Consider the following 27,268-nt stretch of genomic DNA (forward strand, 5'->3'; position numbering starts at 1 on the left):
TCGTATTTTTTTCACTAAACGTAAGTGCGGAACCGTATCAAATGCCTTCCTGAAGTCCAGGAATACGGCATCAATCTGCTCGCCAGTGTCTACGGCACTGTGAATTTCTTGGGCAAATAGGGCGAGCTGAGTTTCACATGATCTCTGTTTGCGGAATCCATGTTGGTTATGATGAAGGAGATTTGTATTATCTAAGAACTTCATAATACGAGAACACAAAACATGTTCCATTATTCTACAACAGATTGACGTAAGCGAAATAGGCCTATAATTATTCGCATCTGATTTATGACCCTTCTTGAAAATGGGAACGACCTGCGCTTTCTTCCAGTCGCTAGGTACTTTACGTTCTTCCAGCGATCTACGATAAATTGCTGATAGAAAGGGGGCAAGTTCTTTAGCATAATCACTGTAGAATCTTAAGGGTATCTCGTCTGGTCCGGATGCTTTTCCGCTACTAAGTGATAGCAGTTGTTTTTCAATTCCGATATCGTTTATTTCAATATTTTCCATTTTGGCGTCCGTGCGACGGCTGAAGTCAGGGACCGTGTTACGATTTTCCGCAGTGAAACAGTTTCGGAACACTGAATTCAGTATTTCTGCCTTTCTTCGGTCGTCCTCTGTTTCGGTGCCATCGTGGTCAACGAGTGACTGAATAGGGGATTTAGATCCGCTTACCGATTTTACATATGACCAAAACTTTTTAGGGTTCTTGTTTAGATTGTTTGCCAATGTTTTATGTTCGAATTCGTTGAATGCTTCTCTCATTGCTCTCTTTACGCTCTTTTTCGCTTCATTCAGCTTTTCCTTATCAGCTATGATTCGACTACTCTTAAACCTATGATGAAGCTTTCTTTGTTTCCGTAGTACCTTTCGTACTTGATTGTTATACCACGGTGGATCTTTCCCCTCGCTTTGGACCTTAGTCGGTACGAACTTATCTAAGGCGTACTGGACGATGTTTCTGAATTTTTTCCATTTTTGTTCCACATCCTCTTCCTCAGAAATGAACGTTTGATGGTGGTCACTCAGATATTCTGCGATTTGTGCCCTATCACTCTTGTTAAGCAAATATATTTTCCTTCCTTTCTTGGCATTTCTTATTACACTTGTAGTCATTGATGCAACCACTGACTTATGATCACTGATACCCTCTTCTACATTCACGGAGTCGAAAAGTTCCGGTCTATTTGTTGCTATGAGGTCTAAAACGTTAGCTTCACGAGTTGGTTCTCTAACTATCTGCTCGAAGTAATTCTCGGACAAGGCAGTCAGGATAATGTCACAAGAGTCTCTGTCCCTGGCTCCAGTTCTGATTGTGTGACTATCCCATTCTATACCTGGTAGATTGAAGTCTCCCCCTATTACAATAGTATGATCACGAAACTTCTTCACGACGTTCTGCAGGTTCTCTCTGAGGCGCTCAACTACTACGGTTGCTGATGCAGGTGGTCTATAGAAGCATCCGACTATCATATCTGACCCACCTTTGATACTTAACTTAACCCAGATTATTTCACATTCGCATTCGCTAATAACTTCACTGGATATTATTGAATTCTTTACTGCTATAAATACTCCTCCACCATTGGCGTTTATCCTATCCTTGCGGTATATATTCCATTCTGTGTCTAGGATTTCGTTACTGTTCACTTCCGGTTTTAACCAACTTTCCGTTCCTAATACTATATGCGCACTATTTCCTTCAATAAGAGATACTAATTCAGGAACCTTGCCCTGGATACTCCTGCAGTTTACCAATATTACGTTAACTTTTCCTGTTTTTGGTCTCTGAGGACGGACGTTCTTTATCAACGATGATAATGTCCTCTCTGGTAAGCCGTCAGGTATTTTATCGTTTCGCCCAAGGGGGGGTCCCTCTAACCTAAAAAACCCCCGTGTGCATGCCACACGTACTCTGCTACCCCAGTAGTCTGTTGTAAAACCTCTGTTAGAGTGGATGTACATACTTCATCGAGAGTGTAGAATGTGTTATGTGCTTTGTCCGGTGTGTAATTTGTAATTAATTTTGCAAGATTAACTGGAATTCAATAACATCGATGAATAGTGCTCTGTTGCACAGATAGCAAGTGAAGTGTGTCACAAAACAGTTTACAGTTCAGTTTCAAAAACTTAAAAAATGTCAATGACTTTGATGAAGTTAGACAAACTTTGTTTAAATTTAAAGTAAGTTCCTCTGTAACATGAGTGTGTGAGTATCATGAGAAGAAATACATTCTGAAGTACAACCATATTTTTGGAAGAAAGAGCTGTGATACACTTAAAGCTCATAAAAAGCCTATTACTAAAGGTTTGAGGGAAATAAAACTTGAACATTTGTCCTTGTTATGTGAGAATGAAACAGCTTCCCAAGTGAAATGTAATGTGATTCCTGGAAATTCCCTCCGCCCAAACTGTTACTCAAAATTATTTGTCGTGAATCCAGAAGCAGAATCATGTAAACTTGTTAATGACATTTACATTCCTAATGAGGAAGCTGTTAGCATTTTGGATATTGCTTGTTCTAAGTCAGACATATCTCCTGCTTCAAAAATAATAAAATTAAGTAGCAGAAAAAGAAAAGCAGCAATTGAAAATAAGGTACAACAAATCATCATCATCATCATCATCATCATCATTTAAGACTGATTATGCCTTTCAGCGTTCAGTCTGGAGCATAGCCCTCCTTATAAAATTCCTCCATGATCCCCTATTCAGTGCTAACATTGGTGCCTCTTCTGATGTTAAACCTATTACTTCAAAATCATTCTTAACCGAATCCAGGTACCTTCTCCTTGGTCTGCCCCGGCTCTTCCTACCCTCTACTGCTGAACCCATGAGTCTCTTGGGTAACCTTGCTTCTCCCATGCGTGTCACATGACCCCACAATCTAAGCCTGTTCGCCCTGACTGCTACATCTATAGAGTTCATTTCCAGTTTTTCTTTGATTTCCTCATTGTGCACACCCTCCTGCCATTGTTCCCATCTACTAGTACCTGCAATCATCCTAGCTACTTTCATATCCATAACCTCAACCTTGTTGATAAGGTAACCTGAATCCACCCAGCTTTCGCTCCCATTCAACAAAGTTGGTCGAAAGACTGAACGGTGCACAGATAACTTAGTCATGGTACTGACTTCCTTCTTGCAGAAGAGAGTAGATCGTAGCTGAGTGCTCAATGCATTAGCTTTGCTACACCTCGCTTCCAGTTCTTTCACTATGTTGCCATCCTGTGAGAATATGCATCCTAAGTACTTGAAACCGTCCACCTGTTCTAACTTTGTTCCTCCTATTTGGCACTCAATCCGTTTATATTTCTTTCCCACTGACATTACTTTCGTTTTGGAGATGCTAATCTTCATACCATAGTCCTTACATTTCTGATCTAGCTCTGAAATATTACTTTGCACACTTTCAATCGAATCTGCCATCACAACTAAGTCATCCGCATATGCAAGACTGCTTATTTTGTGTTCACATATCTTAATCTCACCCAGCCACTCTATTGCTTTCAACATATGTTACATAAATAATATGAACAACAGTGGAGACAGGTTGCAGCCTTGTCTTACCCCTGAAACTACTCTGAACCATGAACTCAATTTACCGTCAACTCTAACTGCTGCCTGATTATCCATGTAAAGATCTTTAATTGCTTGCAAAAGTTTGCCTCCTATTCCATAATCTCGTAGAACAGACAATAACTTCCTCCTAGGAACCCGGTCATATGCCTTTCCTGGATCTATAAAGCATAAATACAATTCCCTGTTACACTCATAACACTTCTCCATTATTTGCCGTAAGCTAAAGATCTGGTCCTGACAACCTCTAAGAGGTCTAAAACCACACCGATTTTCATCCAATTTGTCCTCAACTAATACTCGCACTTTCCTTTCAACAATACCTGAGAAGATTTTACCCACAACACTGATTAAAGAGATACCTCTGTAGTTGTTACAATCTTTTCTGTTTCCATGTTTAAAGATTGGTGTGATTACTGCTTTTGTCCAGTATGATGGAACCTGTCTCGACTCCCAGGCCAATTTAAATTTCAGACAAAATTAGAAAAGACTTGGAATAATGCTTTAATAATACAGATACCAACATTATTTATAAAGAAGAAGAAAACCTACCAATAGCATCATTTGACACTGAATATTTTAGCTTAATAGAGAAATTAAAAATTAAATGTTCAGTGACATCTACAGAGGGAAAAGTTAAAATTTTAAGTATGCTCCCTGACACATGGCCAAGAGAAAAAATAGTTCATGAATTCAACGTCTCTCATCGTTTGGTTAAACTAACCCAAAAATTAGTGAAAGAGCAAGGCATTCTTCCAGTTTTAGGAAAGAAGAAAGGAGTAGGTATACGTGAAGAAACAATTAAAAAGATCCAGCAGTTTTTTGAAGATGATGAAAACGGTACAAAGTGCCCAGGTTGCAAAGATAGCAAAAAGAGTTGTTATAAATGGAGTTAAAGTAACAAAGCAGAAACGACTAGTGCTGTCAAATTTAAATGAACTTAATGTAGCTTTCAAAAATTCTCATCCTGAATGCAAAATTGGAAGGTCAAAATTTTGTGACCTCTTCCATAAGTGATGTATTTTGGCTGGATCCTCAGGGACACACTCCGTATCTGTTTGTTTATATCATCAAAATGTCACACTGATGATTGCGGGTGCAAAACTCAGTGACCTTAACTACAAAGAGTTACTAGATTTAATGGTCTGTGACACTAACAGTTATGACTGCATGATGAGTTTGTGTAGTAAATGCCCTGGTAAGGAAACCGTTATTAAATTGTTTCACAAATATGATGAGGAAATGCCAGACAGAATTACCTTCAAACAGAGGGTCACAACTGACAGGACAGAAATGATAACAGTGGTTAAATCTCAGGAAGAGTATTTGGAATCTTTAATTGATAACTTACAAAAACTCAAAAGTCACCACTATGTTTCTAAAACACAAAGTAAGTTTTTAAAGGACAAAAAAGCACAACTTCATCAAACTGAATGCATAGTGCTAGCTGATTTTGCAGAAAATTTTACATTTGTGATGCAGGATAAAATACGAGGGTACCACTGGGTCAATGACCAGGCAACAGTGCATCCATTTATTCTCTACTTTAAAAATGAGAAAGATGAAGTTTGCAGTTCTTCAATTTGCATTCTAAGTGACTACTTGGAGCACAACACTTTGGCTGTACATGTGTTTCAAAAGTACATAATAAATTACATAAAAGAAAATTTTCCCAAGGTTGAGAAGCTAATATACTTTTCAGATGAAGGAGTAGTCAGTATAAGAACAAAAAGAATTTTTCAAATCTGTGCAACCACGAAGTAGACTTTCGGTTGGAGGCTGAATGGCACTTTTTTGCATCTTGCCACGGTAAAAGTGCATGTGATGGAGTAGGAGGTACAACAAAACGTGAAGAAGAAGTGGTTCAGCATATGAAAACCACACTTCAAAGTAGATTTGAAAAGTGTATAGCAATAAAAGCAACAAAGCATTTCCACATTCCTTGGCACTGCAAAAAACCTAGTTCGATGCTATGTAACATCAGAAACCGAAATTTATGAGGATCATTGTGTCAGTAAAATTACATCTCTGTCTTTAACATTGAATGACATAGTGGCATGTGTGTATGATGGACAGTGGTAGCCTGCAGAGGTTGAAAGAATAAATTTGGAAAACAATGATGTTTTTGTGCATTTTTACCATCCTGCTGGCCCAAGAAATCCATTAGTGACAAAGTTTTGATACCAATGAAAAATGTTTTAAGGAAACTTTCAGTGATTGAACTTACCACAGAAACTGGGAGGTCTTATTCTATATTACAGAAGCTGTCTGAAAAAACAAGTGTTCTTAACATTCACCACCAGGTTTAGGAACAGTCGCATCATGAAGGATGTACATTGAAAAGACTTATTTTATGTCAAAATTATATAAATGTTAATTTCAGTGATGTTTCCAGTTTTGTATATAATTCAGTACCTTACTTGAATAATAATTGATTATATCCCGCCAATATCACACATGAATAGGCAAAAGTCATAAGATCAGTTGTAGAGTAATGTGAATTATCTCCTCATTTTCAAAAATTCATATCTTTGTTCACAGTCAGATATCAATGTTGAAGTTTTTACAGTACATTGCTATCATATAGGTGTACAAACTGTGAAAAAATTGTATTTTTATATTCAGTCCCACCTGAGATAACTAACCCCAAACTTTACAAAACATGAAAATTTTCAAATTTCAAAAATGTATAAAAAAATTAAGGAAACATTTGTAAGTGTTTTTGCTCTAGATGAGGCTAGTAGTGTATGATCTCTAACTATAAGAAAAAAATAGACTCTCATAAATCACTCCTTGTCTGTTATTTTTGGGCCTAAAAAGTGGATATTTGAAAATTTGGATACCAAACTTTGGAGATCATTTTGACTGGTTATTTTTGAATTTAGGGTATTTTGTGTAATAGACAATGTTGTAGAGGACACTTTTCTAAAAACAATCATGTCAACTGTAATGTTGTAACTTAACCCAGTGCAGGGATATTCATATTTTGGCTAACGTTTCTAAACTGAAACATTGTCACATGCTTACAAACGAAAATGGCCGCCATTCAGTAAAGGTGGTAGGTAACATTTTTTAAAAAACTGTTTTGAACTTCTCAATTCTAGGGTAATCACATATAAAAAAATTAAAATATTTAAAAACGGTCAAGCAACCAACTTAATTTTTATTGGACCACTTCATTTGGATTGACCCCTACTCATAAAAGTTCACCAAGTCTGGAGGAATTTCCATTACCAATAAACTGCCAAAAATGAAAAGAACTTGATGACTGCTTAGTATCCATTTAAATGAAAAGTACATAACACCACTGGCCACTGGATTACTCTACTGTAAAACGTGTATCAACACACCAGAAACTCAATTTCATTTATATTAGAGTCTTGTCAGTGCCAGACTTTTTCCTTTGTACTCATATAATATCTTGAAAATAGTGAGCATCAGTTAACAAATTCAAATTGATTAACAAAAATTCAGAATCACTTTAATATTTTTCTATAGCCCTAGCTCACATAAGTAAGTAAAACAGATATTCTATCCGAACATTATGTAACTATTATATTTTTCTAGGGAGCTTAAGAGTGCTTTAGAGCTAAAAGACTGACACTCAACTGCAGTAAAATGTGATGGGTTTGTCCTTCTGATGCCCACTATGGAAACATGGTTAGTGAAGCAGAAGACACCAGATTTCTGGTACTGAGAGTATATGGAAAGTTTTTGAAGGTACATAGCCACAACTTCCTGTATATGCTGACTGCTGCTACCTTTATGATTTGGATGTTATACACAGTCAACATTGGCAACACAGTCAACATTGGCAATAGTCAATCCTTGAGTTAATGTTTGCAGAAAATCAGTTTCTATCCCAAAAGCCAGCACAGCCATCGGTGGGGTTATTTCACCAACTTCCCATAGGCCTCTGCTAAACATACCGAAGATTCTTACAGTGTTACTGTGTGCATTGCTGTGCAGCATACATTTTCAAAAGGTAAAGTGCAGGTGTTCAAACACAAATTGCTGGACTTTCTCCAGGCAAACTTCTCCATTTCTTGCAGGAGCAGTTTTGGCAAATAAATTGTGTTATGGCAATGGCAAGTCACTGAAATTACTTGGAAGTAGAGAAAAAAGCGATATAATTGCCTAGGCTTCTGTGGCCTGAGTTTTCTGGGTATGGTGCCACACCATATTGTAAAATAACAATCACTGGATAAAACTGATGTTTTGGTCATTGTTACAGTGACCTTCTTATGTGTCTACTGGTCAAGAAAAAGACCCAGAAGAAGGCCACTGTAACCTCGGCCAGAATTTCATTTTTATCCACCGATAATCATTTTATGGCATGATGCAGTACTATATGGAGAAAATTTTTATGTAGACAAGGAAAAAAATGTTCACGTAAACATCAATTCAGTCATATTTAACTGGTCTAGCTATAGTGGTTTGAGATTTCTCTGATTTTTTTCCAAATCAGTCAAGGAAAATGCTGGGTTAATACTTAAAATAAGAGAAAGGCAACCACTCACACAGCAGACTGATGACTGGAACACAGAGACACAGGCAACCACTCACATACAGCAGACTGATGACTGGAACACAGAGACACGTAACAGGAAACAGCATTCACACTAGCTTTCAAGCTCTCACTCTTTTTGTCACAAAATTACACATGTTCACAAACATAACTACACAGACACCTAAAAGTGCTCTTCTATGGCCCTCGTTAGAGTTACCTGTTACGTATCTAATTGCTCCATGCTTTGGTCTCTAAAGGTGAGTGATTGCCTTTTCCTTATTTTACGTATTGCTCCATCCAGGAATTTGTATTAGTGTTGTAAAATGCTGAGTTGGTTGCTACTGACTGAATATGACCAACACATTTCCCATTCCTTGAGCATTATTCCGCTTTTTCAGAACATAGTACAATCTTATGCTGACTAATTACTACCATTATTGTCACTTTTATTTTCATTGTGGCATTTTATACTTCACTGTGTACACAGTTGAAATTCTGAGTATGTGATGATATATTCCATGATCATGTACCAGACAGAGAGATTCTATGGAATAATAATTAAGTACTTTATATTACCAGTTTCTTATGAAATCAAGCAAACTATTATGCAACAGATAAAAGAATTCATTTCCTTACTTACAGACAAAGCAATAATGATCTGTGAAAGGCCACACATTGTGTTGTTTGATAACACCAAATGTGTCAGTCTATGAGTCATAATTTGAAGAACAGATGTATATGACTGTGCTGGGACAACTTTACCATCACTCTGAAAATAAAATAATAATAATAATAATAATAATAATAATAATAATAATAATACACAGTTACAGCAATGACATTTGTTATGTAATTAACAACACATATAATTAATAGGGAATTCATAGAAAAACAGAAAAATCAAATGATGAATGAGAGAAAGAGTAACTACTCAGTACATGCAAATTAAAGAAGTATTCACTGAAAAATTAAAATTGTGTTTGGAATTATTCTAACTAGATCTATGAACTCTGTAAAAATAAATTCAAAATGCATGACTCTTTATGTTCATAACTGATAGTATTTGTCTCAATAGCATAACAATGTTGCTCCACAGAAGGCAACAGTACTGAATAAATCCTAAAACATAGTACTGTTGGTAATGTGTGCTTATGTCACGTGGTGTAGACAACTGTGCAGGGCAGACCAAATGGAAGACCAACTGACTCCAAAATCCCACCGTATTTAAACATAAAAAAAATTGTTAATGATGGATGAATGTCAAGAGCTCAGATGGAAACCCAGTTCTAACCAAAGAAGGGAAAGCAGAAAGGTGGAAGGAGTATATAGAGGGTCTATACAAGGGCGATGTATTTGAGGACAATATTATGGAAATGGAAGAGGATGTAGATGAAGATGAAATGGGAGATATGATACTGCGTGAAGAGTTTGACAGAGCACTGAAAGACCTGAGTCGAAACAAGGCTCCGGCAGTAGATAACATTCCATTAGAACTACTGACAGCCTTGGGAGAGCCAGTCCTGACAAAACTCTACCATCTGGTGAGCAAGATGTATGAGACAGGCGAAATACCCTCAGACTTCAAGAAGAATATAATAATTCCAATCCCAAAGAAAGCAGGTATTGACAGATGTGAAAATTAATGAACTATCAGTTTAATAAGTCACAGCTGCAAAATACTAACGCGAATTCTTTACAGACGAATGGAAAAACTAGTAGAAGTCGACCTCGGGGAAGATCAGTTTGGATTCCGTAGAAATATTGGAACACGTGAGGCAATACTGACCCTACGACTTATCTTGGAAGCTAGATTAAGGAAAGGCAAACCTACATTTCTAGCATTTGTAGACTTAGAGAAAGCTTTTGACAATGTTGACTGGAATACTCTCTTTCAGATTCTGAAGGTGGCAGGGGTAAAATACAGGGAATGAAAGCTATTTACAATTTGTACAGAAACCAAATGGCAGTTATAAGAGTTGAGGGGCATGAAAGGGAAGCAGTGGTTCGGAAGGGAGTGAGACAGGGTTGTAGTCTCTCCCCGATGTTATTCAATCTGTATATTGAGCAAGCAGTGAAGGAAACAAAAGAAAAATTCAGAGTAGGTATTAAAATATATGGAGAAGAAATAAAAACCTTGAGGTTCGCTGATGACATTGTAATTCTGTCAGAGACAGCAAAGGACTTGGAAGAGCAGTTGAACGGAATGGATAGCATCTTGAAAGGGGGATATAACATCAACAAAAGCAAAAGGAGGATAATGGAATGTAGTTGAATTAAGTCGGGAGATGCTGAAGGTATTAGATTAGGAAATGAGACACTTAAAGTAGTAAAGGAGTTTTGCTATTTGGGGAGCAAAATAACTGATGATGGTCGAAGTAGAGAGGATATAAAATGTAGACTGGCAATGGCTAGGAAAGCGTTTCTGAAGAAGAGAAATTTGTTAACATCGAGTATAGATTTAAGTGTCAGGAAGTCATTTCTGAAAGTATTTGTATGGAGTGTAGCCATGTATGGAAGTGAAACATGGATGATAAATAGTTTGGACAAGAAGATAATAGAAGCTTTCGAAATGTGGTGCTACAGAAGAATGCTGAAGATTAGATGGGTAGATCACGTAACTAATGAGGAGGTATTGAATAGGATTGGGGAGAAGAGAAGTTTGTGGCACAACTTGACTGGAAGAAGGGATCGATTGGTAGGACATGTTCTGAGGCATCAAGGGATCACCAATTTAGCATTGGAGGGCAGTGTGGAGGGTAAAAATCGTAAAGGGAGACCGAGAGATGAATACACCAAGCAGATTCAGAAGGATCTAGGTTGCAGTAAGTACTGGGAGATGAAGAAGCTTGCACAGGATAGAGTAGCATGGAGAGCTGCATCAAACCAGTCTCAGGACTGAAGACCACAACAACAACATAATGATGGAAATGAAAAGTAGCTCCAAAATGTTCTCATGGAGCTGACTGACACACATACAATTCATAGTTAACTTAAGAATATTCTGAGAATTGCAAAAACACTATTCATCTCTGTCCATATATCATATGATAAGCTTCTCTGACAAACCAGCCTCACAAGCTGAAATGAAGATCCATAATGATCACTGCAACAATATGAAATGGACCAATACCTTGCCTCATGTCAGTGGTGACTAATCTCCGAAACTTGTAGTGAATGTAGTTGAGCTTCATGACAAGATTCCTCAATTCCTGTTATTAGCTGAATAATATGATTATTGTCTACCCTTTTCTAGAAGCAAAAGAGAACATAGTGCTCATCAATGTCTCTGTTTCATGTTCACGGAATAAAAATAGCGTAAATTGTGCAACACCACAGATGGTAACATTACAATGGTAGCACCGTTGGATTGGGGTTGGGTTGTTTGGGGGAAGAGACCAAACAGCGAGGTCATCGGTCTCTGTAGCACCGTATACCGACTGTTAAATATCAGTGCAAACTGAGCAGAAATCAGCTAAAAACACCTGCTATACTCAGTTGCAAATAGTAGCAAATAGTAGGAAATCATCATGTGCCACAAATATATTATTTAATATTGTACCTAAATTCTGACACAAATCTGAGCAGAAACATTTTTTGCTAAGTTGTCAGTACAGATCTTGGGGATTTACACTCCAGTTTCCTTAGATGGACACAAGTACACCTGAAACTTACATTAGACAGCTTTTATGGTATATCAGATAAAGAAGCCTGTGCAAAGAATAATTCTGTAATGTGAGAAACTCTCCAGGAAGATAAAATCCATTTCATTTTGGCAGGTACACCTGAAGAAATGTTCAAGTGGCTGTTGTAGAAGAATCTGGCAGTAACTGGTTGTTAATTCTTCATTATGTATATGTTTTGGAGTGTATCACATGAGATGGATAAAAATAAATAGCAACAGTTCTCTACAACATTCTGTGTTCTGAAAGATTAGAAAGGAATGAAGTGAAAACTGCAGTCAAGAAAAAAAGTAAAAATCTAAATGTAGACCATGTCCCATGTATGCAGTTGGTAGCACGCATGTTGAAATTTGCAAGATATTGTCTGCAGTACGACTGGAAAGACTAAAGTGCTACTTGGTGGAAAGGTAGGAAGGAAATTTAGGGTTTAATGTCCCATTGATGATGAAATCATTAGAGATGGGCATAAGCTTGGATTGGGGAAAGATGAGGAAGAAAATCAGTCTTATCCTTCTGAAATGAACTCTCCTGGCATTTCCCACTACTGATTTGGGAAACACAGAAAACCTAAACTAGGATGGAAAAGGGATTTGAATCCTGCTCCTCCTGAAAATGAGCCCAATGAGCTAAACACTCTTCTACCATGCTCAGTTTACTTGACTGAATCTCGATTGCCAAAAGTAAATGTGAAAGAGTCGGAATACATTCAGTAGACAACTGGTCTGACAAAGACACAATAGCAAAAAGAAAGAAGGCACAAAGATTCTGCAAGGTGTGTACCCACATACAAATTAGAGTTCTCATTCATAAACGTAGTCAACTACAACAGCAAGCCAATAGAAAAAATAGGGCAAAAGTTAAACAAGGAAGTTTGTATAAATCAGGAAAAGTAATGTAATTTTGCAGGTCAACAGTGACATTTGTGGTGCCTCACAAAACACAAATCATTGAAAGTGAGAAAGTTAGGTTGTGGAAAAACAGAAGTTTGAATTTATCAGGTACCATTTAAAATATGTGTTATTCCTAATAAGCTATCAAATAATGACTTCCTTTGGTTTGTAGTGATTCAGTGGCTGTTCATATTTTGAGAATAATCTTAAAGCAGTTGAGATACATTAGAGGTCTTACTATTAACAATATAAACAATTATGACTTAATTCAGTCCTTACGTGTAGCATTCATTAATGTATCGATGCATTACACTGTACATCACTCAGCCTTAGTGTGGCACAAAAAGGAAGAAGGCAATCAGCCATGAAAAACTGTGACCACTTAACCCACTAATGTGAAGGACCCACAAGGTAATTTTATTATCTACAAACACAAACTGAAATCATATTTACTTGGCAACTATCCTACTCCATAGAAGAATTTATGCATTATGTAATATTATAAAGAGTGTGTGTGTGTGTGTGTGTGTGTGTGTGTGTGTGTGTGTGTGTGTGTGTGTAATGGTGAAGGGGGCAGAAGAGGGTGGGAAGGGCGGGGATGGGAGGGAGGGAGGGAGGGAGGGAGGGAGGGAGGGAGGGAGGGAGGGAAGGGGTGGGAGGGGGGAGGGAGAGAGACTGATCACAGAGTTAAATAGAAATTTATTTACTTATTTATTTAACCAGCTATCAGGATCTCTCTTACAATGGACTAGGATTTCACATAAACAGTACCTTCTTTTCTACATCATAGTTACCTAAGACATAATAATTTTAATATAACAAATAGAATTATAATGATTTGAGTGTATATAGTGACAATGTGAACAAGTAATACTGACCATGAACTAATAAAGTTAATACTGGCAGTACTTGTACTACTGCTGCTGCCGTTAATAGACAGTGGTTAGCACATTGGACTCGCATTTGGCAGGACAATGGTTCAAACCCGCATCTAGCCATTCTGATTTAGATTTTCTGTCATTTCCCTAAAATGCTTCAGGCAAATGCTGGGGTTGTTCCTTTGAAAGGGCATGGCCGACTTCCTTCACCATCCTTCCCTAATTCGATGGGACTGATGACCTCGCTATTTGGTCCTCTCCCCCAAATCAACCAATCAACCAACCAACCATTAATAGTGATGATGATGATGATGATGATGATGATGATGAGATGATGATGATGATGATAATAATAATAATAATAATGAAAATACAGGGGTAATCCCAAAAGTAAGGTCTATCATTTTATAAGTACAGAACTCTGTGTGGCAGTTGGTCACACTGTTATGAAGAGTGCTTCATGTACTGTGTGTAAACATGCGCATGCCATGCTGAGGTGCTCAGTCTTGGCTTGGCAGCTGTTGAAAATGGAGCTCCCATTGGATGTTACCGCAAAGTGCTAATTGCACTCAGTTATTCGGTTTTTGAATGCAAAGGGCACTGTGCCGATTGAAATCCATCACCAATTGATGGAAGTGCTAGTCGTGTATGGATGTCAAAAATGTTCATAAGTGGTGTAGAGAGTTTGCAGCTGGTAGCTGGTCGGACCGAAATTCACAACGAACAAAGGAGTGGGAGACTGTCAATTTCTGAGGAGACAGTGTTGAAGGTTGAGCAAAGCATGCGTGAATATCGAGACCAAGCAACAAGCGTGCCAGTGGCGGCATCCTTCTTCGCCAAAGCTGCAAAAATTCAAACAAACACAGTCTGCCGGTAGAGTCATAACAACCGTTTTTTGGGATTGGAAAGGGTTATTGTTGGTTGACTTTATGGCCACTGGGACCACAATTAATGCTGACAGATACTGTGAGACTCTGAAAAAGCTCAAACAGGCGATTCAGAACCGGAGAAGAGGAATGTTGAGCAAGGGCATACACATTCTCCACGACAACGCTCACCCACACATCGCTCGGCAAACCGTTGCTCTCCTGCAACAGTTTCAGTGGAACATAATCACCCACCCACCCACTCACCCACCCTATAGTCCTGACTTGGCGCCCAGCGACTATCACGTGTTCCCTAAGTTAAAAGAACATTTGGCTGGAAAGCAATTCAGCTCCAACGACGAGGTGAAAGAAGAGGTTCATAACTTTCTGAACAGCATGGCGGCAAGCTGGTATGACATGGGCACACAAAAACTGCCACAGCGTCTACAAAAATGCATCTACAGAAATGGTGATTATGTCAAAAAATGGCTAAATGTTCAAGCTGTAAACTGATGTAAACCATTGTAGAAATAAACAGGTCTAGGTACTTATAAAAAAATAAGAGACCTTATTTTTGGGATTACCCTCGTAATAACAATAATGACAGTGGCAGATATAAAAAGAATGTATACGTGTGCAAAATAGATGTTTTCTAATATACTGTGTTCTGGGGAAAGGAAATTTAAGGAAACTGCACAAGCTAAGAACACTGGAAAACGAAGAAGATCTGATTGGAAAGAAGGATTTATACAAGGGTTACAAGTGTGTACAGGGGCATCCTTATTGTTGCTTTAGCAGACATGTCATTAACTGTCTTCTGAAGTTGGAGGCAGTTCCCTAATATACTGCAGATGGTTATTCCCAACTCAGGTTTCTGTTACACGAGATATACAATGGCGGTAGCAGAATTATCACACTGTCTTCTTCAAATATCATTTCTCTAAACCCAACAGAGTTTTGCAATAACAGCATCACTTTTCTTCCAAAGATTTCCATTAAATTTCTCCAAAAACCTTTATTAAACTTTTTTATGGCCTATAGCATCACAACTGAATGCATTCGGTGCCGTGTCTACTTGATAAGAACTCCAAAAGCTGGAGCAATACTGTTTTAATAGGTCGCACTAATATTTTCTAAGCAATTTTTTTTGCAGATGCATTGTTGTTTCCTAGAATCCTTCCAACATCTAATTTCTGCATCTGCCTTGGCAAATAATAATCTTACATGCTCATTCCATCTCATAACACTTCTTAGCATTACCCTTAAATATTTTTTAAATGATGTGACATGCTCCAGATATTCAACATTAATCTTATTATCAGATACAATCAGGTTCTGTCTTTTTGTTACAGGCATTATCTAGAATGCATTCCCAATTAAAGAAAGCTACCATTCAATACATATGTGGAAATTTTGTTCAAGTCTTTCAGTTCAATGATTACCTAACAACAATATAAATCTCTAGACAACAGCACCATCAGTGAATAATTTTAGAATACTACTGACCTTATATGATACACCATGTACGTATTTTGAGAACATCAGAGGTCTTATCATGCTTCCTTAGGGCACAAATGATGCCACTTACATTCCTATTGATCATTTTCCATTCACTATAACTCACTGAGTTTTATTTGTGACAAATTCCTCAAGCATATATTTGAGAACACTCTGTATGATCATATCTTGGTTATCAATACAAAAACCCTGATTCATTAAAGAATCGAACTCTCTTGGATAAAACAGCTTCCAGCAACTGGTTACTTCACAAATGAATTACTGTGTTAAACATCTGACTTTTGCATGTAAGAGAAAAAGAGTTTAGAAAATATTTGTAATTATGCTTAAAGTTTGTTGAAAATCATTAACTGCTCTCACTATAGAACACTGTATAAATACAGTCTGGGTAATTTGCACTCCTGAATTGTGTGTTGCACAATATGATTTTTCTGGTACATTCAGTGATATATGTAGATCCCGTCTGTGAAGAGTGTTGCAAATATAGAGTTAGTAGTAAAGAAGTAATAAATGAAAACATCATGGCTGAGGCTGAAGTTTTATTGCATGCCATTTTAAGCAAAAGCTAGTTCTTTAAGCAAATAAATGTTTATGTTGTCATATCTCCTGAACTATGTGTTGTTCAATGATATAATCTTTCAGATAAATTCAGTGGTACATGCAGATACTGCCTGCAAACTTTGTTGGAAGTAGAACTGGTAGTAAAGAAGTAATAAAATGACATGTGCGATGCTGAAGTCTGCATGAAAAGTTAACATGTAGTAAGTGATAAACTCTTTTCTTGTAGTAATTTTGTGGGGCATGTCAGCAAGTAAAAATTTAGTAAATGTTTGAAATTTTGTTGTGAAGTTTGTTGGAAGTCACTAAATGCTCTCATTTTCAATTACTGGATGAATATAGTCCAGACAGTTATGTGCCATCAGTTATGCTGCCTTAAGAAAAACATGCAGTTTCTAACTGTAAAACTTGTTTTACTGCGTTAAACTTTTAACATTATACCTCCTAATGAGTACATCATGACAGCATCTAAAATTTTTAAATTTGGTCAATAATTACATGAAATATTGAAAATAAAATTTTTGTGTCCCTGGAAGCCATTAGACAATTAACCTACAACTGGCACTGCATTTCAGGATAGTGGCTTAGAGATACATTGTCGAACACCTTTCAGAAATCTAGGAAACTGGAATCTCCTCGTTCATCTGCCTTTATCATTTGCAAGGTATTATGTATGGATAAAGCATGCCATGTTTCTCATAAGTGCTTTTTCTTGAATTCATGTTGAGAACATAGAATATTGTAAAATCTGTATAACGTCGAATATTGTAAAAATCTGCATACAATGATAATGTAAAAAAAAAATAAAAATAAAAAAAACACAAGCCATAACAGTTTTCTAATGACAGCACAACGGAGTATTTACAAAGTAAATTTTAAAATAAGATTGTAAAGGATTACGTACAACCGTCCTTGAAAGATCAACTCTTGACAAATTAGGTAAATTAGTTGCAACATATGCTAGATTTGCAGGACTCAGTCTTGTCCAGCCCGACAATGACAGACTTTCCAGTCTTTGACAACTTTCACATATAGCCGCCAGCACATCAGTTACATTTACAAGTTTCCAATCACCTGTAAAACAATGTTATGAGATATTTGCAAATGAACACTGTTCTTTAGCACGTATTTATTTATTCATTCTGTAAAATCTGTTTACATACAATGTATGACAGATGTTGTACAATGTTTTAGAGTGCATCAATATTACACAGTTATTCTAGATTGCTACCCATATAACCAGACATACTGTTAAAATTTTTTTCTTAATACAAAAGATTGACTGTTTTTTTGAGTGCATTTACTTCATTGGTGCTCTTTATAATTTCTGGCAGCTTACTGTAGAATGTAATAACTGAATGGCATGCACCCTTTTGACACAGAGTTATGCTGCAACACTTTATATAATTATTTTTCTTTAACCTAGTATGGTACTCATGCACTGCAGTATTTGGGATCAAGACATTCTCCTTCTTCACCACACTTTTCCTTACAAACAGTACAAATTCTAAAATGTAAATGGAGGGAAGAGGAAGAATATTTAAATATCTAAAAATAGGCTTACATGAACTTCCATTGTCAGATTTTTTTTATTATTCTGATTATTTTCTTTTGCTTCCTGAATGTTCTTAAGGCATGAGGAGGATTCCACCAAAACATAACACCATACCTTAACAGTGAGTGTCTCTGAGAAAAATACACAGTTTTTACAGTTTCATGGGTTGCATGCTGGATAGCACTCTGATTACATACAACTTAGACAGCTGTAAGTTGAAGGAATATATGTGAGACTTTCATTTTAGATTTTCTTGCAGGCAAAGCCCTAGAAACTTTGTCTCAGTGATATTTTGAATTTCCTGGTTGTTAATGTGAATTAGTTGCTTTTCTGCATTTTTATTTTGCTGGGTCTGACAGTGTAACTAACAGTTTTTGTGGGTTTATGATGAGCCTTTTTCTATAGAGCCACTGGGAAATTTCATCTGTGATGACACCTGCAGAAGTGGTAAGATCTTCTCTATTTTTGGCTTCAATAAGTAGAGTGGTATCATCTGCAAATAGTATTGCTTCTGCATTCTTTACACATAAAGGCAGGCCATTAATGTACACTAGAAAAAGAAATGGTCCTAAGATAAAGCCTTGGGGTACCCTGTGTGACAGTAAGCGTGGCTCTGAAAGATAGTTCTGTGTCGTGTTACTGTGCTTGTGTTTGTTCTGTGTAATCTAATATCAATTACTAAAGTAAGAGTTCGGCCACTCCTGTGGCACACCGTAACAGTCAATTTTGTTTAGGAGAAGTGAATGATCTATAACATCAAAAGCATTTGTCAAGTCTAAGAAAACACCTGAGATTTTGAAGTGTTTGTCAATTGCATTTAAGGTATGGTTGACAAAATTAAAAGTAGTGCTCTCAGTGGAATGCTGTGCTCTGAAACTGTATTGGCATACAGATAATATAGTATTCTGACTGAAACATATTGCCAGCAGAGCTAGAAAGAGTTTGATTTGTATAATGCTGCCAACCGGTTGCAACAAAATTCAACATGACTTGATTTTGACACCAACTGTGGGTGTTTTCTTTGGAAAAAAAACAAACAAAAACTACTGGCTACAAAAGATTAAAACACTATTAAGATAGAGGAAAAACCAAGACTACATGGTTATTATGCTGAACAAATTTATGATGTGACTATACTCACAGGCAGTGACAGTTAAAACAAATTTACAAGCAGAATACCCCTGTCCTATAAAATAACTTCTTAAAATCATATTTAAAACCGATACCTGTAGTTCTTATATAGTTTTAAATATGATTTTAAGACATTAGTTTACATGATGAGAGCATTTTGCTCATAAATCTGTTTTCAACTGTCACTACATGTGAGTATACTTAACTCATAAGTTTGTTCAGCATAATAATAACTAACTATTCTTGGCTTTTTCCTCTATTTACATAGAGTGCAGCAATCAGTCGTCCTTTTTTTGTAGGTTTTATTTGGCAAATCCAGATTTCAGCTACTGCCTAGCCATTATCAATGCACTATTTTCTAGTCTCTCTCTCCTTTTTTTTTTTTTTTTTTTTTTTTTTTTTTTTTTTTTTTTTTTTTTTTTTGGGGGGGGGGGGGAGGGGGTGGGGGGCGGCACACAACTACAGTGGTCATTAGTGCCCAGACTAAATTATGAATGCACTGTGAGGCATAATGTTAAAACAGCAACTAAAAAGGACAACACTATAAAAGGCACATTAACAGGCAAGGGATTAAAAGAAAACAGCAGAATCAAATGTCCTTAGACAGGTTTGTCAAGTGGATAAAATGAAGAACGCGAGCAGCTGCTCCTGGGTCATCCGCTAAAATTTCATCCAGAGTACATGGCAGTCCAAGATCAATGCACAGTGTATCAAAATTCGGACAGGACGTTAAAATGTAGCATACCGTCAGCAATTGCCCACATGGGCAGAATGGCGCCGGTGCAGCCGTCAGCAGATGGCGGTGGCTGAACCGGCAGTGTCCAATCCATAACTGGGCCAAAACGACCTCCTCCCGCCGAGAAGGGCGTGAAGAGGTCGTCCAAGCCCTGGGTAGAAGTTTCGAGGCCCAAAGCTTGTTTTCAGTAAGTGTAGACCAATCGGCATGCCACAGCGATAAAATGCACTGACAAATGACCCTGCTAAAATCAGATGAAGGCACACAGCCTTGGCCGCAGCATCTGCAGCTTCGTTCCCAGGGTTACCGACATGGCCAGGAACCCACATAAAGGTAACCGGAGAACCGTCATCTGCCAGCTGCTGAAGAGAGCGTTGGATCCGGGGCACGAAAGGGTGAACCGGATACGGATCACTGAGGCTCTGGATGGCACTCAGGGAATCGGAGCAGATGACATAAGCAGAATGTCGGTGGCGGCGGATGTAAAGAACAGCCTGATAGAGGGCAAATAGCTCAGCTGTGAAGACCGAACAATGGCCATGGAGCCGGTATTTGAAACTGTGTGCCCCAACAATAAAAGAACACCCGACACTGTCATTGGTCTTAGAGCCAGCTGTATAAATGAAGATCGAACTAATGAACTTCGAATGAAGTTTGACAAGCCGTGAGCGGTATACCGAAGCTGGGGTAACCTCCTTTGGGAGTGAGCTGAGGTCAAGGTGAACGCGAACCTGAAGCCAAGGTGGCGTTTGGCTCTCGCCATTTTCTAGTCTCGATACATGTCAGTTCCCTGTTGTTCGGGTGTCAGTCACAGTTCTTTGAATACGATATTCAACAATAATATATTCAAAGAATACTATACGAACTGTGACTGACGCCCCAACAGGGAACTGGCATGTATCAAGACTAGAAAATAGCGCAGTGATAATGGCTAGGCGCTAGCCGAAATCTGGATTTGCCAAATAAAACCTACAAAAAAAAGGATGACTGATAGCTGTGCTCTATAATTTATAAATAATATCACAGTCACTGAGTGTACCAACTTTCCTATGGAAGGTAACCTGATGAAGATTTTAATGGTTTTGTGCTCTAGGTACCTGTTTTTGGTTTTTTCTGATGAAGACACCCGTAGTAGGTGTCAAAAACAGGTCAAGTTAAATCTTTTTTAAATCAGTTGGCTGTATTACACAAACTGTATTCTTGTATGGTTGCTGCCACACAGCCATGTTTAAAATTTCTGGCAAGATTTGTTCAATAGTTTTTAAAAGCCAGATAATAGTGCTACAGGTCTATAATTTGACATTTCCTGTGAGTCTCCTTTCTTATATAGTGGTCTTACTTTAGCAGTTTTTAGAACATCAGAGAAAATGCCCTCTGGCGCTAAAGAACTGTGTATGTCTAATATGGGTGTGAGAATACAGTTTGCTGACAATTTTATCATGTGATCAGGGATCTCATCAACACCAGGTGAATGACTATTTTCAATGAGCTCTGTGCACATCAGCTACATCTACAACTTGTTAGTCACCTTTAAAACAATAGTACAAGGTTTATACAAATGAATACTGTTCTTTAATGTGGCATTGTGATTTTTCCTGGAACATTTTTAGTACTGTATGTTCAACTTCAGCAAAATATTTAACTGAGGTACAAGAGCAAATAAGGCCAAATTCTCTTCAGGAAATATCAAGAAAAAATAAAAATCTTGAAAATTTTGAAACCACTTGTCTGATTTATCCTCTTTATTGACTTTCAGTGATTGATAGATCATTTTGTCAGAACTCTCTCTCTCTCTCTCTCTCTCTCTCTCTCTCTCTCTGTGTGTGTGTGTGTGTGTGTGTGTGTGTGTGTGTGTGTGTGTGTTCTCACTGAATGACTGGTATACAGTAGAATCTTCACAGATATAAGTGTATTACATAGCTGTACTAAAGCTGCAATGAACAGGGACACTATCTGATCTACGAATCATTATGAAATACAGTGCTCACTTTGTAGTGTGACACAAGTAGGATGGGACGTCAATACGGTTGCATACTGAAGCAACTAAAGGACAGTCAGCTAGATGAACACATGAGACTTCATTCTTCACTAACATGTCTATGACTTATATGCTTTGGGCATTACAGACAAATAAGATTTTCTCTGGTTCTTTGTATTTAAGACAGACAACCTGAGCGTCTTACATATTTATGAAGTAAGTTAAATTTGTTAGAATTTACAGTGTACATCATTTTGTTTGCCAACATAGCACATACGTAAAGTTGAATGACAGTCCAATTCTAGAAAACAATGTAGTCTGCAGTTTGGCTAAACACCTGTTATTTGGCAGGGCTTAAAGTTAATAACGTCATTGTCATTGATACAAACCTCTGGAATTTAATATAATGCAGAGATGAATAAATAGAAAAGCTGTTAATTTCATGGAATTTTGTTTCTAGTTTATATTATTGACAGGTGTTGACAGATGTGAAAATTAATGAACTATCAGTTTAATAAGTCACAGCTGCAAAATACTAACATGAATTCTTTACAGATGAATGGAAAAACTGGTAGAAGCCGACCTCGGGGAAGATCAGTTTGGATTCCGTAGAAATATTGGAACACGTGAGGCAATACTGACCCTATGACTCATCTCGGAAGAAAGATTAAGGAAAGGCAAACCTACATTTCTAGCATTTGTAGACTTAGAGAAAGCTTTTGACAATGTTGGCTGGAATACTCTCTTTCAAATTCTAAAGGTGGCAGGGGTAAAATACAGAGAGCGAAAAGCTATTTACAATTTGTACAGAAACGAGATGGCAGTTATAAGAGTCGAGGGGCATGAAAGGGAAGCAGTGGTTGTGAAGGGAGTGAGACAGAGATGTAGCCTCTCCCCGATGTTATTCAATCTGTATATTGAGCAGGCAGTAAAGGAAACAAAAGAAAAATTTGGAGTAGGTATTAAAATCCATGGAGAAGAAATAAAAACTTTGAGGTTCGCCGATGACACTGTAATTCTGTCAGAGACAGCAAAGGACTTGGAAGAGCAGTTGAACGGAATGGACAGTGTCTTGAAAGGAGGATGTAAGATGAACATCAACAAAAGCAAAATGAGGATAATGGAACGTAGTCGAATTAAGTCGGGTGATGCTGAGGGAATTAGATTAGGAAATGAAACACTTAAAGTAGTAAAGGAGTTTTGCTATTTGGGGAGCAAAATAACTGATGATGGTCAAAGTAGAGAGGATATAAAATGTAGACTGGCAATGGCAAGGAAAGAGTTTCTGAAGAAGAGAAATTTGTTAACATCGAGTATAGATTTAAGTGTCAGGAAGTCATTTCTGAAAGTATTTGTATGGAGTGTAGCCATGTATGGAAGTGAAACATGGACGATAAATAGTTTCGACAAGAAGAGAATGCACTGTCTGGAACAGCTTGGAAGACAACTGTTTAGGGAGATGAACAAGGCATCAACTGGAAACAAAATGGCAGAATACAAGCTATCTCAAATACTGGGATCCCAAGAATCATCAGTGTTTGGTGTTAGTGATCATTTAGATATGAGTCATGTTAGTAAAATGTCTCAGCAGCATATTTGTTGGGGACGAACCTTCACTGACTCATTGTCTACAGGTCGTTAAACATTAATCTCCTACTCCTGATCATTTTCAGCAACTTCCATGAAGCTATGCAAAGTTTATTTGCTCTCTCTATCTCTCTCTTTCACACATTGTAGCTGTGTGAATGCCACATGGATCATCCACATGGTTGCAGTGCTCTAATGACTACTACTAAAATAACGAACACTCACTTTTCTTCACAGTAAAAGAAATCTGAGCAGCCCAAGCATATCAGTTCCACATAGCTGATCTTAACAGGTACTTCCAAATCACACCATCTGAAGTCTCATACCTACAACAGTTTCTCTACACTATGATGAAGGTCTTTTCTGTCCTGAACACTCTTATGATCTCAAAATCCTGTCTCCCTCTCTCTACATTTCTGTTCTCCTAACCTCGTGCTTATATTTCTTCTACTTCTTCTTAGCTTCAGGCGTCTCTAATGTTTTCTTTAATTTCATTTGTTATTTATTTTATCCTCCTTGGGGATCATTTCTTAAAACACTCACATTTTTATGATGTTGCCTTTTTCCTGCACCCCACTGTAATGCACCACCATCTTCCCATAGGTACTGTGTCCGCATTGATTCATCTGTGTATGCTCTCCCTGTGTTCAATTCACCTGTCCCCTCCTGCACTCACTCTAAGCAATCATATGTCATGTTCTCTTCTACTTTTCCTGCCTCTCCATCCTCCTCAGCTTAGGCCAACAATCTTGAGCCACATTACAGCTACAGAAGCATGTGTGTACGTATACTTTCTTACTATGACAAAAACTGTAGTGTGAAGGCTTTTCCACACTAATGGTTACTTTTTCTGTGTCTGCTTTCCCTGTAATTCTTCATCTTGCAAGTAATTGATGATCTATACTCTCAATCATTGTTGGATTTTTGTTGTTAAGCACTAGGAAGTGAATGTACTGCATATGAATGTGAGCTTACCAACTGTCTTAAACATGCCTTGTCGTGGAGATTTATCATCAATGCTATGTAACGTTTTAATACTTGTTCTGCAACGTAAGTATACTACTGTTGTTGCTGCATTTTTGCAGACTAGAAAGGAGAGAAAATGAAAAATTGCTACATTTTTTATTTTCAGTTCAACAGAATGACTTCTCAGCATAACTCATAGTACACTAGAGTTGAACAGAAAAACACCCAGTAGTTGGACTGAACCGAATCTGGGGCAAAGTCTGGACACTTTAAAAAGAATTACCATAAACAGCAAATTAGGTGTTAGTCAACTTACAATAGGGGTAGTTCTCTAAGTAACATAATACTGAAAAAAGAAGACAGTATGAAACAGTGAAGTTACTCACTTACAGAGCCAATACAGAAGCCAAAACTGTTATCTTCTATATTTATTGTCATTGGAGATACCTCATTATTGAGTCTAGAGCAAACATAACAATTTCTTAAATGAAAGAAGGGAAAAAAACAATAAAAACAGAATATTTTAGATGTAGTAGTCATTTTGGAATTGGAAATAGTGGATGTAAGTACTGCTAATTTCACCATCCAATGGAATTAAACCTTAAAATGGCACAAGATATAACACTTCACTAAAGAAAGTTATTTAGCCACCAAATAATGGTGCTGTTTACTATATAGCAATAACTGCTCTTGTAAAAGTATCCTAATAATTCAGAGCTGTCCTATTCGATTAAGTTGAATTCTGATTAAAGCAATCTAACTTAAACATATCAGGTGATACTTCTTGTAGTGTTCCCTGTTGCTGCACTTGATGTGTCATTTATACAAGTAAGGCAACAGTTCTGTGTCCCTGTAAGTTTGCACCTCCAATCAAACAAATATTTTCTGCAATTATTACAGGGTATTGTCTAAAAACCCCTCTTACTTTTTCTTTCTGCCCTGATAGTAAGTACACTGAATAATGTTAAAAGTAAAATAAATAAATAAATAAATACAACATAACAAATATTTGGAACCTACAGATTTACATGCAACTGAAACACATCAGAAAATAAATCAGAAAAGACCTGCATTTGCATACCAATGTCAAGATGACGTACATGTGTCAATTTATTCAAAAATAATCGTCTGATACGAGTATCATTTTTGTATGCTTTTTTAAGACGGTTTCCTGATAGATCTACATTGTGCCACAAGGAATTAATGGAAGCTACACGGTTCCAGAGATGACACACTTTTGATGCCCTGTAAAACAAAAATATATTAGAAGTCAAATGATACAACAAGTTTACTGTTATAGTATAGCTTAACCTAAAATGTTCACATTAAAAATATATTTGATGTTTTATGTTTCATTGCTCCTAGAATAATGAATCAATGTGTGGTACTATTTACATGGTATTCTTCAGCATGATTATTGGTTTTAATATCGAAAAAGTATACTACAGGAGGTAAACAAATGAAAAAGTGTAAAGTAACAAATCCTCCTGCAGAAGTCTCACTCTCCCCTGCTTTTGCTAACACTTATCTTCAAATTCCCCTGCCATTCAAATGGAAATTGAAATAATTAGTTTCACTGTTACATAAAATACATAAAAAAGTAGAAATACAAAATTCTGCAAAAATGCATACCAGGTGAATGTGGCTAAGATATCAGTTTAGAATAAAATTACATGTCAATATCCTGAAAATGGATTAAAATCTTGTTAGCCTATTAAGGAAGAAGCCAAACATTGTATAAAGTGTTTGTATACACACTACTTTTTTAAAAAAATGGTTCAAATGGATCTAAGCACTATGGAACTCATACTACTTTCATATTGTCATTAATTTAAATAGAGGGTGGGTACAATAATAGTAAGTTCCTTGCAACTTATTATCAAGTACAGCTCAGTCAGTAAAATGTAGAATTTAATTTTCCTCTTGTCCCATACAGTAATCAACACACCCAAGCCATCATCCACATGACTGAGAGCATGTGCAGTACATACAGTTTTGACACCTGATGTAATTACACCACGGTAACCACAAGAAAAAATTTATTGACATATGTAGGTTGACATCTTGCCTCCTGCATTTGTGAAATTGTTTTGATAAATGTTGCTAGCCTTATTTTGATCCAAAGAACAAGGTTAATTACACACAACTCATATGTCCCTAATTTGAGCCTTGTTGCTATCTGATTACACTTACACAAATTCCAGACCTGGTAATTAGAACAGACTGCTAACCATCTTCACTTAACATCCTGACAGATCCTTGGACCTCATAAAAGAAAAGTTCTGAAACAGCAGTTAAAAAGCAAAAGTTAAACTGCCACATGTGAACCAATACTTTTGTTTCCATGGAAACACTGAAATTTATTTACACTTAAATAACTGACCAAGTGTGTTTCTCCAACCAAAATCTCTAGCTTGATATAAGGACTAAAACCTAACACTGAATTACCCCCTCCACTAAACCACAACACTTCCCTTCAAATATCAAAGCTTCCCACTTGCAGTTATTTAAACTCCATATGCATAGTATCATACATGTGATGGACTTGAACACTTTTTGAGCAATAGAACCCAATACATTGTTGTAGATGGCAGAGACAAATGTAGTGTTACAGGACCACTCCTTTTCTCCAGCCACATAAATATCATGTCAGGTTCGCAGTTATCCAACACTGATAATGACACTTTTAGTATTGACACAGGCGTGATAATGCCTTGGAATTGTCATTAGCAGCATGAATGGAACTAGGCTAGCTGATAGTGGCTCAACTACAAACTGGGGAGCTGAATGCTGGAAGAGGGAACAGATCTTAACAAGTGAGTTAATCTGCGGG

At 37.2% G+C, this 27,268-nt stretch overlaps 1 protein-coding gene across 2 annotated transcripts in view; it reads right to left on the minus strand.

Moving 5' to 3' along the window:
- Positions 1 to 27,268, minus strand: part of LOC124555223 (F-box/LRR-repeat protein 6) — a 198,306-nt gene that overhangs the window by 158,449 nt on the left and 12,589 nt on the right. For both annotated transcript variants that reach the window (XM_047129076.1, XM_047129077.1), the window contains exons 2-4: positions 25,517 to 25,680; positions 17,387 to 17,556; positions 8,733 to 8,861 (exon numbers count right to left, since the gene is read on the minus strand). In XM_047129076.1, coding sequence (XP_046985032.1) covers positions 8,733 to 8,861; positions 17,387 to 17,556; positions 25,517 to 25,680 — 463 coding nt within the window. The remainder of the gene's footprint in view (positions 1 to 8,732; positions 8,862 to 17,386; positions 17,557 to 25,516; positions 25,681 to 27,268) is intronic.

Source organism: Schistocerca americana, chromosome X (genome assembly GCF_021461395.2).
Source record: "Schistocerca americana isolate TAMUIC-IGC-003095 chromosome X, iqSchAmer2.1, whole genome shotgun sequence".
Lineage (NCBI taxonomy): Eukaryota > Metazoa > Arthropoda > Insecta > Orthoptera > Acrididae > Schistocerca > Schistocerca americana.